The following is a 16,072-nucleotide window of genomic DNA, read 5'->3' on the forward strand; positions in this document are numbered from 1 at the left end:
CCACCTGCTGTAGCCTCCATGCCAGAAAGAGGTAGAAATCCGGGAAGGTGTGGGACAGAATGGAATCTAATTGCGGAGGAATAAAAAGGGCTCTGCAAAACTTAACATTTTTATTTTATTAACTTTTCTTGTTTATTTAAACACAAACTCTTAAGAAGCTGGAACAGGTCCTATTATTGGAGAAGTATAATAATCAATTAGCTGCATGAGAAAAATAAAGCTAACAATTTTACAAAATGACACAATGCTCCATTTTTGTGTTACTGATTAATACAACATGCTACTTGCTTGGCTTAGTCACGCTTTGATGTTATAAAAATTGTATAAAATTAGTGGTCTTTAGTCATCCACAAGAGATCATGATGACCTTAATTGTTTTTGATTGACTAAAGTCCACAGATCTTGCTTAGAAAGCATGTTCAATACAAAATGATAAGGAGTTCCACTTGATGGAAAAATAGGCAAACAACTGTAAAACTGCGCAGAAATATTATTCAGCTCTCTGTACCTTCTCCTGTGACATGACCTGTGATCTAGTGAAATAATAGAATTTTGCTTTTCCTTAGGCTTTTTTATTTTTTACTGTCTTCTAAATAGCTGTAATGATTGCTTTGTGTAATAAAGAAGTTTTTCCTGATTGAAAGTACTTGAAAGCAATAACAAAAGAAACTTGTTGTGCAAATAATGTCAAAGATTTTAACTCATGGAATCCGGCTCCTAGCAATTTTCCCCTAAGTGCAATTCTGGAAGTGTAATCTGAAACCATTATACAAGGGAATGCATTGTTTCACTGACTCTCCTTATAGCGTGAGAGCAGTACAACTTTAAACTATTCTTCTCACGCAAGAAATAGGGGATCCATAAACAAAAGAAAACTATTTCAATGCAGTAAAACACCCAGTAGGATTTAGACATAATTATTAAGGTAGTATGGAGTATTCCTCACTAAGTTGAACTTTCAAAACTTAGGTTTAGTCATAGACTCCATTCATATTTTTACACTGTAGTAATTCTTCAGTTCCCAGTTATGGTTCACAACAGAAATGCATTGAATTTGGGTGGCCCGGGGGTCAGGGAATGCAAAAAAAAAAACAATTCCAATTCAATGGGGCTATACAAACTAAAATGTGGCTTTCAGGTAGTAGCTGGGCAATATGTATAGCAGGAGTTTCCAAAGCATTTATTATTATTAAACAGGATTTGTATAGCACCAACATATTACGCAGCGCTGTACATTAAATAGTACATTAAATTTACAAAGCATTTATTTCCAAGCAGCTTTCATAAAGTTTTTTGTCTGGCCATTTTTTAATTTTTAGATGCCATGCACTGATTGCATTTATTAAAAAGAAAATGTACTTAATTATTGTAGCATTAGAAATGAAAGTGATAGAACTTCAACAATAAACAAACAATAACATCTTTTATAAATCTTCTGTTAATCCTAATCAGTCCTATTTAACTTCTTTCTCCTTGCCCTTAGCTAATATTTTTATACTGATTGTTTTTTACTTTTTCAATGTTATATTTTAAAAATTTTAATATTACATTTGTTTTGCTCAGTTAAAAATAAGTAAAATTGAAAAAATACTTTTTTTTTTACACACAATTTTTTACAGGCTGCATACTTGTAATCAGTGTCAGGTCCATGATGTCCATTGTTACTAGTGCACACTTTTTGGTCCAGAGAATGAAGTGGTGTGGATGTGTTTCAATGTCCTTAAACTAGTGTGATTTAGTCACAATAAGCAGGCTGAAACAGTTTATCATAGTCAAATGTGATTAGCCCCCTCTATAAAGGAATCAGTTTATGTTTTGGTGCAAAATACATTTTACTTTGTTGATACAAAAACAAACAGACACAAATTTGAAAAATTTCCATATGAATGTTAAAGGAGGGTTTTTTTTTTAATGGGCTGGCAGCACACCATAACACATTGTTTCTTGAGCTTTTTAACACGGAGAAACCCACTGAAATAATTTTCAGGTATTGGGGGAACCAGTTGTATAATTACTATACCCACATTTCACAGTACATTAGTTTAGTGGTCAGTAGGAAGAATGCCCTTACACTGCTGGTCAATGGGAACAATGTCACTCATACAGATCGTCAAAAAGGATAACTGGGGGGTCACTTAAACTGAGAGGCACAAATTGCTCATTGTTCAAGGAACCCCTAGCAACCCATGGAGGAACCCCAGTTGAGAAACTCTGTATTAACATATGAAAAAACAAACGTGTTTCTTTTATCAAAAGTAACTCACTATAATGTCCAGCATGTGCTTATGTTCTGCTGCTATGCAGGTGCTTTGCTTGATACTGCAATAATGTATTGAGGGTACATGCATAATCATATTGCGAGGTTCAACATTTTACCAAAACAAAAAAATCCGAAAAAGCCCCAAAAATGGTGAAAGAAAACTGCTTTGTTTGCAGCTAATTTTTATAAAATACACAGGCTTAGATTATATGTACCTTTTCAATATATATCCTTTACACTTTATAAAAATATATACCTATTTATACATTATAAAATTGTCTTTTTTATTTTAATATTTTTGCTGTATTAGTTTTTTAAAATCTACCTTACACATTCGTCATTACTTTATGCAATGCATCTTGAGAGGCTCTTAGCTGTAGTTCCTCTGTAGGAATATAGTGCCATGTCTTCATCTAGTGGCCATATATTATAATTACTCCCATAGTATATTTATATTTAATTATTGTTGTTATATGAGCTTAATCTTCTTTGTCTACATATCTAGGTTGAGCTCTAGCTTTATCTATGTAGCCTAATATTCTCTATTCTTTATCACTTAATATATGCTTCAAAAATTAGTAATGATTTTATTGTGTTTCTATACATATTTATATGGTATTAAATAATATTAATATTATTTTTAATAATAATAACAGTATTTATAAAGCACCAACATATTACGCACTGCTATATGTTGTCCATTCTTGCTATATATATAGCTCTTTGTACATAACAAATATTCCTAGGAAAGGGGTACCAACTTGGGATGAGTAAATGTTCAAGAGTTCAAATCAGTTTGGTGAATCTGATTTGAAATATGGCAAATCAGAATTTAGCAGCAATCCAATTTACTTCTATGGGGAATTTTGTTGGTAAGTTCTTGCAAACAACTGAGCAGTTAATGTGCTATTGCTGTCTAGATGGAAGTTCTCTATTGGTGGTTGCTGGCTTTTGAGAGTGGAGTAATGAGGTTGTACTAGGTGTAAATAAAACATTTTGGGGTCCCTTTATTGTTATTATTATCTGTAAAACAAATCACACTGTAAATATGTGATACTTATCTAAAGACACTAGGATATGTCAAGTATTTAAAAAATGATGGAAGTCAGTATGATTATTCAAACAGAGCTGAATTCAAGCAAACATTATTAATGGCCTGTACAGGGTGGTCCTGGTATGCACTAGGACCTTTTAACAATGTTATCTTGAACAATATTTTTTTTAAATTTAAAATTTTGTTTTAACATTTTAGATCGGGGTGTCTGATCATATACTGGCTGGCCAAAAAAAGGCACAAAAAGTTCACATTAATATTTCTAGTCTTGAACATCCATTAGCTATGCTTACTGCAAACATTCATCATGGTAAAATTTGGATTAAATACCCTGTGCTGGGAACACACTGGAGAGCCAGACCGCTGCTCTCACACACAAGAGTGACCTGGGTCCCCCGATGTGTCTGAAAGTAACAGTCAGGTTCCCAAATTTGCTGCAAGTTCAGGTTATTTTAACCCTTGGTGCAGTACCTAGTTAGTTAAAAACAAACATATATATATATATATATATGACTGTATATTCATCTGCAATAAAAACGGAGAATTTTATATAGTTAGCTAAATGCCTATATAATAAATGCAAACTTAGAATTCTTTTTATTGCAAAATTTTGTTGGAAATATGTAAAGATATAGAGCAGTATGCAAAGGGTAATTCTACATTTGTAGTTTTCAACATGTGGTCACACCACTTTACCACCTCATGTGTTGCATATATTTAAGCTACTAAGACATGCAATGTCTCTTTTGTCAAATAACTAACTCCCTGGCTCCTGTTGGCTTTTTGTGTGTGCTCTAAACTACATGGTGCATGTGGAGTGTAGCTTAGAGGTTGGCTCCCTGCAGCGTGGCTGCACATATAGGAAGCCCCGGGGTTGATGTAACTCCTGCGTATGGAGGATCAGCAGGGGGAGATCACTGTCTCCACATAAGTCTTCCATGGAGCCATTGGAGAAGATGGCAGTACCCATCCCTTCAGTGATGACAGGTCCTGGACACACAAGGTAACACGAGGTAAGTATGTGCCAAAATTGGCATATATGCTGTCCATACATGCTGAATATGCCAGAAGCTTACCATCCATCAATAAGTTCAGTTCCGCCTTAAGCATTAACATCCCTCCATTTCTGTTGCACAGGTAAAAATCAGACCCTGCTCATTATAGTGCACATAACTTTAGTTATCATTGTTTAAGTTTAAAGAGTGTATGCTGACAAAGGCTGATAAAAAAATACTGCTGAGACAATGTATAGGACATGTGATGACATTTGTATAGTTTACTACATATTACCTTGTAAAAAAAGCAATGTATGAAGTCACTGAAAATTGACAAGGTGTATACACTGTTCTAAAACCCGTCCTCTCATTGTGACTCTGCAAAATTCAATTCATATGCTTTGCTGTCATGTGATAAGACAAATCTCACTGTAATGTTACAATGGAGCACTAATCACTAGCTAAACTGTTTTGTACAAATACAACAAGTGCATATCTACTGTGAATTAATGTTTTTTAAGGTAAATAGGAAATACCAATTTTGTACAGAAGGTTGCTCTCTATAATATTCTCTATAAATACATTACTCTATGTACAATTATTGTAAATTATTTCTTAAAAAAATCATTGGACCTATTTCATTTCATCCTTCTTTTAACAAACTTACCAATATCAATACCAATCAATATAATAAAATATATTTGCCATTTTTTTTACCTTTAGCATCACCAATAATCTAAGGACGCCTAATCTAGTAAAAAGTTGGTATTTTAGTATGGCCACTGACCTGTTTCTAGTGGCAAACTTTTTTAGGGTCCAAAAAAACTGGTTGCTTCAATGCTTGTCTTGAATCTATTGTTCAAACTAAGTAAACGAAGATTCCTAAAAGGATCTTCTACTGGGCAAAATATTTCTAATTATGGACATTCTAATTATGGCATTTATACTTGTCAAATAATTACAAATATATATTTTATTTAGTGCTATGCCCATGTGTACTACATAGGGGAAATCATCCAGAAAACTAAGGATAGATTAGTCACACAGTAGTCACACATTAGTCACATTGCCATGCATTTTGTTTAAATTGACACAAAGCTTCACAATTTAAATCCATTAATATTGATTACACTCTGTAGCTAATCAAAAGCTGAATTTAAAATAGCAGGGAGTTGAGTGGATTAGCAGATTGGGTTCCTGTTCTACTCAAAATTCTTAGGCTACGTACACACTTGCAATGGTTCTCATCTGTCCATCGTCTGAACGACGGTTCTGGCGGATCCACAGATCTCCACCTCCCCTCTCCATAGAGCAGAACGGTGCTGTATGTACAGCACTCGTTCATGTGCCGTGCAGTCGTTAGTCGTTGGAAAGGATCGTGAAAGATGCTTTCCAACGACAGTTATTGCACGTGTGTATGCACTTTAGGACTCTATTGATAAAATATAGAATCAGACATTCCTTCACATATTCCCTGCTGGGAATCTTCCAGGTCCTATGTTTCAATGGCCTGAACTGTTTCTAAATAGAGCCCCTAATGTTGATTATTATTTGTGTTTGTTTTTTCCTTATTATATTATATTTTTATGCTACTGAACAGTTTTGAAAGGTTTGGGAATTGTCTTAAAACAATTGCAGACTCCAAAAGCTACAAGCTTTTACATTGATTGTTGGCTAACAAAGTACAAGACTGGTTTATTAAAAACAAAAGAAAACCAGGACTTGCTTTTATCCTCTATACATTGTTTCTTGTGAGAACTACTATATGTAAAGTCTCCATCTGACACCAAATTCCCCAAATTTTTATTTGGAATCCGGTAATCTGATGCTCCTTTAATTGTAGTGTTTCTTAATGGAGATGTAAAAACGTAGCAGAAATCCTGCAGCCACTAAGAGGTTAAGCAGAGTACTGTTGCATATCAACACAGACATCTAGGCCTCTCCCACAGATGGTAAATGTAGTCAGGAAACACAGAAGAATAACAAGGAAAACCAGTAGCCAAATTTAAAAAGCTTCAGCATTTCAGCTGCACAAGTCTTACCTCCATTAAAATGGCAGACATGACAAAATTTGGCCAGGAGGTCACAAAGGCATTTGAAGCTGCAAAAAGTATTCCAAAGGATAAGATGATTTTTACATACAATGGAGTGATGTATCCTACTGCAACATGTGATATCGACACATTTAAGGCTTTGGAAACATTTGAGACACGTGAGGATGATGTTATGCTAGTGGCTTATCCCAAGTGTGGTAAGTGATAACATAATAGAATATGTTTGTATGAAACTTTAACTATTAGTTAACTAAAAATCTAATATTTAACAAATTAATATTTTTACTAGAATACATCCGAATGGATATAAACCTAATCTCTATTAAAATTCAAATTTATTATGTAAAATCAACTCCTTCTAGGTTTTGATTAGCCGGTGTTGTTTAAGCCTATCTTTTGCCAAAACCTTTTTTGTAGGGAAAGTGTTAGACTCTCTGTTTTGGTATTTTACCTTAATTTTTAAGTCAAACTCTCATTTTGGGCCTGATTTATTAAAGCTCCCCAAGGCTGGAGAGGATACACTTTCATCAGTGAAGCTGGGTGACCCAACAAACCCGGAATAGATCTGCACCAGGATTGAAAACAATTGCTAACAAAAGACTTTTAGGAAATCCATCCCAGGTTTTCTGGATCACTCGGCTTTACTGATGAAAGTGTATCCTTTCTAGCCTTGGAGAGCTTTAATAAATCAGGCCTATTCTGTTAGTTGGATAGGATGTTGGAACATTTGAGGAAACGTGATGATGAAGACACATCGATAAAAAAGCTTAGAAGTTCTTACAGATTTTTTATTGCTGCCTGTGTCTCAATAAAGACATTTTAGTCCCAACAAAATATGATGGTAAAGATCAGACTGTGAATATAGATTTTTTTCCTTATTTTACCAGCAGTTGGGGAGATTCAAACAAAAGATTTTTTTAGACATTTTCTGCTTCTTGAAGTTTTGCTGATTGTGAGACTATCTGTCTAAACTTAGTCGAAAGTCAAAGCAAAAATGGGTAATAGGCAGGCCTAGTCAAAGTCCTAATTTAAATTCCATTGAAATGTTGTGGGATGATTTTAGACGGATAGTTTTTTCTGTGAGTTAGCATGCATTTGCAGAATAGGAAGTTGTCCACCTACTTCCTTTTAAGACAATACACTGCTCTGCTATAGAAAGAATATTTTTCTCTGAAGTATTGTTACTGCTACATATACGGAACTTCTTACAGCGCAGATCAGTCAGAGAATTTGGGTTGTTTTTTATTGTACAAGGCTGCATAATACATTGGTACTTTATAAAGAAAAGTAATAATAATATTATTAAAAGTATCAATCCTAAAATTTGTTCACCTCTGCTGTGTGTTTGAAACACATGCAGGTCAAATACAGATCAGTGGTCAAATACACGTCAGCATATTCCTGTGTATAGTGTCACTAGTACAATGTATATGACAATTCTAAAACTAGATTTGACCTGTTGTATTTATCTAAATGCAGTATGTCCTAAAGTTCGTAAATAAAAAAATGCTGAAAAACAATATGTACACATGATCTGGCAGTGCCCTGCCTGGCAATTAACTGCCAATGATCAAGCAATACATCAACGGGTGATGTCAAATGTTGCTCTAATGTCATATAACAGGATAGATACTAAAGGCTTCAAAAAAGCAAATGGAACAATAGTGGGCCTTATTGAAGGAAGGCATCAGCAGGTATTGGTGGATTGTTCTTACAAGTATACCTGTCATTTTCCATTGTTAAGAAATGACAGACTTGCAAGACAATGTGGTACATTTCTTTAATAAAAATAGTATATATAAATATGTGGATGTTGGAAAATATTTGGCAACTTAGAAGAAAATCTCATCGATCTTTATCCCCTATCTCCAATACAAATAACTTAATTAATGCCTAAGTAACCTAATTGATGCTTTGTTCACTGTCAATTTCTGATCTTTGCAGGCTCGAACTGGTCTATGTTGTTATTACATAGCATAGTCTATGCAGTACATAAAAAGCAACCTTCTTCCCTCATTCCATTGATAGAATTCAAATCACCCAACAAGTTTGAGGTATGTATCATACAGAGCTGGTTTGTCGTACAAATTGGGAAACAAGGATGTGAAGTTGTGTTCATAGTGAGAAGTGTAGCTTGTAACAACTGAACTGCACCTCTTATATCATTGTAAGTCAACATCATCAATTTTAAAAAAAGGATATTTTATACGTTGTGTATATTTTATTCATCTATAACTGTAAATATTTCCAAATTAAAATAGACACTTTTTATGTATGGAGAACCTTTCTATTTTTTATAGGCAATGCATACACAAAAAACAAAAGCATAATTGTATTTTCACTGTGGTTGAGCTTAATGTTAGTGTTGGTGTTCGAATTCGGGTTGTCCTTATATTCGACCCAAATATGGCCATTCAAATTTGGATAAACCGACCCGATAAACACGTGTTTCAAAGGCGTGAATCCGTGCTCCGAATTCCAGAAGCCCCCTTTCACAAGGTGACTCCCAGATGTCCAACCATGGGGAATAAGTACAGGGGTACATAATACCCCTTACTGGTTCCCTGAAAAGTTAAAATATAAGTGCAAATAATGAGTCCAGACTTTAATGTGAAATTATTATTTTGTTTAATAAATGTATGTGATTTGTGTGTACTTATCACTTACCTTTTTTCTCAGTAAATCACCTGAAATGAGGTTCCCACAATCCCTGGGCTGTACTTATCATTGATTGAACCTGGACAGTAGGAACCTGCTATCACAGCTGATTGGACACACGTGGGTGCAGGGCACGTGCCTCCAATCAGCTGTGACCGGAGGCGTACTGAACTCATATGACCTCTTAATGGAGTTTCTCCATTGAGAGTTCATATGAGTTCAGTACACCTTCCTGATATTTTTCTTGCCTTGTACAGTGTTGTGCAGACCTGTGGGAGTCTTGACCAGGGGTCGTCAAACTCCGGCCTTTAGGCCAGATATGGCCTAGCCGGTAGTTTGTTCCAGTCTAAGGCCCCCTAGCCTATCCGGCCTAATGCCAGCCGGCAACCCGCAGATCGGCTAGGGGGCGTTAGGAACTGCCAGAGCCACCCCTTTGCAGTTGCTCCCCTATTTACCGTGGCTGATACTTCTGCCGCCGCAGTAAATAGGGAAAGCTCCCTGAAGGTAAATCCCTCTCCTCCACAATGCATACGGAGGAGAGTGATTTCACTTCAGGGGCGTTCCCTGGTGGTGGGTGGAGCCATTAGGGCGGGTGCGGCCTAGTGTGCTCCCGCCCTCCCTATAAATGGCCTAGTGGCCATAAAACTTTGCCGACCCCTGCTCTACACAGTCCTGAAAAATAACCCAAATTTTTCCCTCATTGTCTTTAATGGTGTCCGAATTCGACGTTCGATCACCTGAACAATATCGGCCTATTCGATGGAATAGCTGTCAAATCGAATAGTGAGATATTCGACCAACACTACTTAATGTACTAAAGTCTTTTTTTGAACCTGACTAACTATAATTCCTATGTAACAATTCAATTATAATTATATTCTTTTTTCTCCAAATAAATATGATTTTTTTTTTTTTTTTTGCTTACTATACAGAAACTGAAAGCTGAGGCTTCCCCGCGAGTTTTAGGGACACACTTTATTTATGATGACATCCCAAAATCATTCTTTGAGAAGAAAGTAAAGGTAAGTCTAGTCTGTGTTATTTAATGTTCTTTTACTTTACTGTTTTCTAGTAGAAATAAGGACATAAGCCTTAATAGCGTTCCAGTTCCACTCTGCTGATATTACATCAAAATATGTATTTCTGCAGAAATAGGGAAATCCCGGGACAAAACATGTAGGCTAATAGACAAATCTAAATATTATTTTTTATGACCAATTGTCACTGTCATTAGTACCATTGCAAAAACATTGAAACTACACAGATCTTTTCAATGACATACTTAGAGAGTGCCTTAACCTCCCTGGTGGTATGAATATTAAGTAAAAATACTTTTTAAATTTCCCACCTGGTCCCGCCTCTCAGCCGCACGGTCCACTGTCCAGCCACACATTAGCGAGCAGATGCCCGGCCACCATCTGCTTCCCCTGGCCTTGTGTCCCCAACGTGGCATCTCCAGGCTACACAGATGTCCGTCCAGCATCGCCAGGGGAAGAAGATGCCAGGTATTGCTGGAGGACCCCCCTAAAACGTTGGTACCTGGTAAGACTTTTAAACTCCCTGGCAATTCCACTCTAAGTGTGGCTCGGGGATACCGCTTTTGATATGGAAAATTCACCCTGAGCCCCACTCGGGAATACCGCCAGGGAGGGTAACTAAGTATGTGGTCATAATTTTTCTTTTTTAAAAATAAAAAGCTTGGGGTTTCTCTTTGGGATTTCATGCATACTATCTGGGTGGCCAGAAAAGGCAGGGCAGTGAGTGTAGACCTCCCACATGCTTCCTTTAACATTGGGTGATACAAATGCTGAGGGACAGAGCCTCATTCATTCATCCAGAAAAGCAGGTGGGGGTGTGTCCAGGATGGCTTATGATGGTATCTTCTTTAATAAGTAGGTGACCAGATATTCACCCCCTTTCTGGAATAAGTACTGTGGTACATTTGCCATGTTCATTCCCCAGCAAACACTCTCATGGAGAGTTAATTGTAAAAAAAAAAAAAAACACAATAGTTGCACACCATATTGAGAAATTGCTTCACTGAAATAAAAACACATACACATATTTGATGACTTCAAAAATGTTTGTTTATGTTCCCAGAAGCAGACTGTCTAGTGTCACATTGTCTAATGATATAAAATCCCAACAACCCAATGCCCTGTGATGTTTATTTGTTACAGACTTATTGCTAGATAGCAAACCTCCTGTGTTGTTATAATAATTCAGGGAAAAATGAATGGCGTCATTGTCGAAAGATCAGTCCCATATAACAGATACCCATAAATACACAAATTGCTGATAGAACTGATGGAAACTGAGAGAGGAAGTGTGCTGGATGAACAACACATGATTAAATTAAACTTATGAGGAAATTTATTATCAGTTATCAGTGTAAAAACTTTCTGCTGCAAGGTCATTTCAAGGAAACATACCACTTATTTCTATTTAGTAGTAATACCAAAATAAATAATATAGGCTCCAAACAAATATTGATGTATAACAGTGCAAGCATCAGTAGAGTGATATAAAGTAATTTTATTTACTAGCCTCTAACATAATTCAAAAGCTACCATATAGTTTCAAGGGACATATTAGGTATTGTGTTTGGTAGGACATGAAATTTGATTTATGTAACAATTACAGGTCTTGTCTCTCCCCCAGCCTCCTTACTGAAGAGTAAAAAGAGAAGCAGAAGATGCCCATCTCCTGGTAAAAGGTGGACATCAACTATGTCACAACAGTGGTGGCTCCAATCCAATTTTGTTGGGGGAGTAGGTTGCTGGATAAAAAACAGACTTTGGTTTACCTGGAAAGTCTGCTTTAGGGCTAGGCCAAGGTGCAATGTGCAACATCCATCAGAACATATTTTAGTTGTATATTTCTTCTAGACATTCCACATGGCTACCACTTGCCTATTTGATTCTGCATAAGTTTAAAAAATCATAGTTGTAATGTTATACATGTATTAAAATGTAAATGATAAGAAACAAGCAAGAACACTGTGACAATGTGTTTAGGATTTTGCCTATAGATAGCCTATTTAAACAGTTACCTGTTCTGCTATTGTTTAAGGATGCTAAAAGTATTATGGTAATTATGTTTTTTGGCAGATGTTAGTGGTGTTTCGCAATCCAAAGGATACGGCTGTTTCACTGTTTCATTTCTATAATAATAACCCAATGCTTCCTGATTACAATAGTTTTGATGAATTTTTCCCAGACTTCATGAGTGGAAAAGGTAAGAGGTGTACTAAGAATTGTTTTTAAAAGTATTTGATGTCTTACTCCCTTCTTACTTTTTATCTCTTACCTGAAAGATAGGACTCGGCGCCCGTGCCTGCAATTAGGAGCAGCAGCGCCAGCAAGACCCACAGGGCTAACAAATATTACCATAAAAGTAATGTGCAAGCATTTCTGCACTAGAAAAATATGGCCAAAGCACCAGAAATTTTGGCCAAATCAGGGACTATAAAAACACCAGCCGTAAAAAAAAAAAAACAAAAAAACAACACATGCAGTTGAAGCACAACAAATGTATTGACTGGGTCATCATTTTAGTGTCACCTTCTCTGATCCACCTCCCCCACCATGGTTACATCACGGGATGTTACTTCCCTATGATGCACTTTTTAACAGGTCAGGTGGTCCATGCTATCTCCAGGCATCTGAAGCTGCTAAACTGGGATAGCTAAGATGTGAATAACCCACATTGATTTTGTCTTTGTCATTGGTGGACTTCATAGGGGGCCAACGGAAATCAATTGGCCTTTTCCTGAGTGTCTCAATATTCCAAAAGCACCAGTAGTTAAATACAGTTGGTTTAACATTGTGACATTTTTGAGGAGTGCCAGTGAATATACAGTTGAAATAGTCACTTTTATGTAACAATTTTGTTATGTACAACCTTCACTACATTCAAGTATTTAAATCTTTTTGCATTGCACTGATCTACAACACATACATCAACTCATACATTTTGTTAACGCACTGCATTATTTTTTTATATAAATAAACACAGTAACTTGATTAGTGCACATTCATTTAATTTTGAATATTTCTCCACCTCAGTGTAGTAAACCATTGTGCCGTTGTCATTTGTGAAGGTGCGTGTACTAAGACCAGTTAGTACTTAGTACTTAGAGTTAACGCCCTGGTATGAATAATGTTCATTTTTATTCATTTCAGTGGTCTGGGGTTCTTACTTTGACCATGCTGTTGCTTGGAATGAACATCTGGACTTAGACACAATTTTGTTGATGACTTTTGAGGAAATGAAAGAGGTAGGTACATTTTTTGCAGTACATGTACTGAAAGCTTAGCAATTGCTTAAAGTGGAACTACATTTAAAAAAATGAGCAGGGTTATTATTGTAAAAAGGACAAGCGATGTCCCTCTGCAATAAAATAAACTTACCTTCTTATCTAAATGTTTTCTTTGTTGCACAATTAGCTGTGCATGCATACGATCCCGGCATAGTTGGCTCCTGAAGAAACTCAGCACCTCAACTTGAGTGCAGGGTAACAAAATGAAACTTGGGGCTCAATTTATAAAACAGGGAATCTGACATCTAACAGGTGGTTATCTTTCAGGTCAATGTGTTTCAATGGCAGTAATTGATTCTCACGAAAAAATGTTTGAAGGAATGTCATATTTCCCCATTTATAAATAGAGCCCTTTGTAGTTTCCAGTGACAGAGACTGATTTGCTGGAGAAGGTGAGAGCCTTTGCTCAATAAATTTTGGAAATTATTACTTCAATTATCTAGACATATGCAGAAAAAATAAATTATGACAATCAGACAAAAACCTCACATAAGTTATTGAAAGAGGGTCATAACTTCCTAAGTAAATCAGCCGAATCACTTTAAAATTGAACTATTTGACCTATATTTGTTACATGAAATTATTAGCAATATATAATTTAGATTATATTTACTTACTTCATTCTCCCTGCTATTCATATAGGATCTAGAAGGATCAATTAGGAAAATTTCTGATTTTTTTTCTATGCCTCTTACTGAAGAACAAGTTAAATTAATTGCTGATAAAGGAACATTTAAGTCTATGAAGGAGAACTCCAAAAACACGCATGGTGAAATGGGAAAAGCAATCTTTAGAAAAGGTAAGACAAATACATACAATGCATCATATATTCAACCAAATGTAAATTCCTGGTTATGTAGAACCTAAAGTATCACCTTACTCCCAAGGACTAGGTTGCCTTTTTCCCTCCCTTACAACTCAAAGTATATGAATACTCAATATTTTTTTTTTTCTTGAGTATTTTAGGCCTGCAATTCTTAGGAATAACTCCCGGGTATGATAAAGTTTAAAACACAAACCATACATTTTAATATAATTAATAATTATAAATAATAATTATTAAAAATAATGAAATAATATAACAATACATTTAGTTTAATAATTTTATTAAAAAATTTTAACTTTTTTTAATTTGTCCACACAAGGGTACAATAATAGAATAAACTTTTGGATTTATTATTTCAATTTATTTTTATAACCCTATCACTGTGATCAATGTTTTAAAAGCAGATTACAATGTAATCCTTCCTCCTAGAGAGCTGTTCCTGGAACAGATGTCCTTGTTTGAAAATTTCCCCTTTACTCTTGTCTGGGGGCAACTCTAAAATGGGATAGCAGGCAGCAACTTGTCAGTGGTTCTAAACTGTCCAATATCTGACCAAAACTAAAATGAAAACATTTTGCCTAGAGATACTTAAAAAATCATTTCTAATACTCAAATACACTAAAGAATTTAAGGTTAAACAAAAGTCATTTTCTGCTGCCTACCCCCCTATACGTTAATGATTCCTTGAGTTTGAGTACATTTCTGGTCCTAGGGTAACACTCCTTCATAGATGGTGAGGGTTGTCACGCTAGGGCAGAAGAAGTGAAAGAATCCGTAGGTGAAAATAGCACAGTTACCACATCTATGAACTGGTAAACTGTAGTATTCAACATAAGTGTTCTTGGGTTTTGATAATATGTAATATCTTGCAAGATTTACAATTTGTATTATGTTTTCCTTTTCCTTTAAACATAACATTATAGCAATACAATAAATATGGTGAGTTTGATTTTGCAATTTGCATGACGTGCATATGATTTGCATTTGACATTTGCAGTCTTTTCTGCATTCTTTTGGCCATCTTCACATTAAGACAGGTAACTTGGTTCTAAAATATTCTTCTGTTTAATTCTAGGAGAAGTTGGAGACTGGAAAAATTACTTCTCAGAAGCTCAAAGTCAAGAAATGGATGCAAAATTTGAAGCATGTTTAGCAGGAAGCAAGCTAGGAAACATCCTGAAATACAATATTTATTGTAAATGATGATAAGACAGATTTTTATAATTCTAGATTTATAGATATCAAAACGATATGTGTACAAAATCAATAAAGCCGATGTAATTTGTTTTATAAATTGGCAAATGGTGACATGGTGAGCAGTCTAAGGACCCTATCCAACAAGTGGTGTATTTACATAGAAATCTCAGCAGCTGGATGGGATTTACCTTTAATGGTTGCAGATATTATCATTTCTATATATAAATAAAGCTGTCCTTTATACACAGTACACCTAATCACAGTAAGAGGCATTGAAATTTCTTGACTGCCAGGTGTAGCCATAGAGGGAGGAAATGCAGCAGGACTTCTTGTGCCCAAATAGCCCATGGGCCACCAGCTATACATCCAAGGCAAATTGCTGTCCTGCTTTCAAATTTGGTGAGATATTGAAAGGATACAAGGAAGTGTCTTGAAAGGTCACAGCAGGATTCCTAGATAAGCCGTCATGGAATAAGACCCTAAACCAGGGGTCAGAAACCTTTACTATCAAAAGAGCCATTTTGCCTCCTCTTCCACTAAAGAAAAATAATCTGGAGCCGCAAAACATAACAGTTTATAAACTTTTAAAAGTTTTAATATTTTTTGAATTTTACACAACAAGTGTGCATGTGTAGGCCTACTTTGAAATAAATTAAACACTGAACTATGCCCCTAGAAGCCTCCAGCTTCTAACGTATCATCCTGTT

The 16,072-nt window shown here is 35.6% G+C and overlaps 1 protein-coding gene across 1 annotated transcript; it reads left to right on the forward strand.

Annotated features, from left to right (window-relative positions):
* The first annotated feature begins 6,240 nt into the window (after positions 1-6,240).
* LOC140329161 (sulfotransferase 6B1-like) lies at positions 6,241-15,462 on the forward strand. The gene is made up of 7 exons (XM_072409283.1): positions 6,241-6,560; positions 8,308-8,417; positions 9,954-10,043; positions 12,132-12,258; positions 13,206-13,300; positions 13,985-14,141; positions 15,244-15,462. Exons 1-7 carry the CDS (start codon positions 6,362-6,364, stop codon positions 15,369-15,371), a joined length of 906 nt encoding a protein of 301 aa, XP_072265384.1. The 5' UTR covers positions 6,241-6,361; the 3' UTR covers positions 15,372-15,462.
* The last annotated feature ends 610 nt before the right edge of the window (positions 15,463-16,072 follow it).

The sequence above is a fragment of the Pyxicephalus adspersus genome, chromosome 4 (assembly GCF_032062135.1).
Source record: "Pyxicephalus adspersus chromosome 4, UCB_Pads_2.0, whole genome shotgun sequence".
In the NCBI taxonomy this organism is placed as follows: Eukaryota; Metazoa; Chordata; class Amphibia; order Anura; family Pyxicephalidae; genus Pyxicephalus; species Pyxicephalus adspersus.

Coding starts and splice junctions, on each gene's coding strand:
- LOC140329161 (XM_072409283.1), top strand. CDS start 6,362: ATGGCAGACATGACAAAATTTGGCCAGGAGGTCACAAAGGCATTTGAA. Junction 12,259..13,205: donor AGACTTCATGAGTGGAAAAG/GTAAGAGGTGTA, acceptor TATTCATTTCAG/TGGTCTGGGGTTCTTACTTT. Junction 13,301..13,984: donor CTTTTGAGGAAATGAAAGAG/GTAGGTACATTT, acceptor CTATTCATATAG/GATCTAGAAGGATCAATTAG.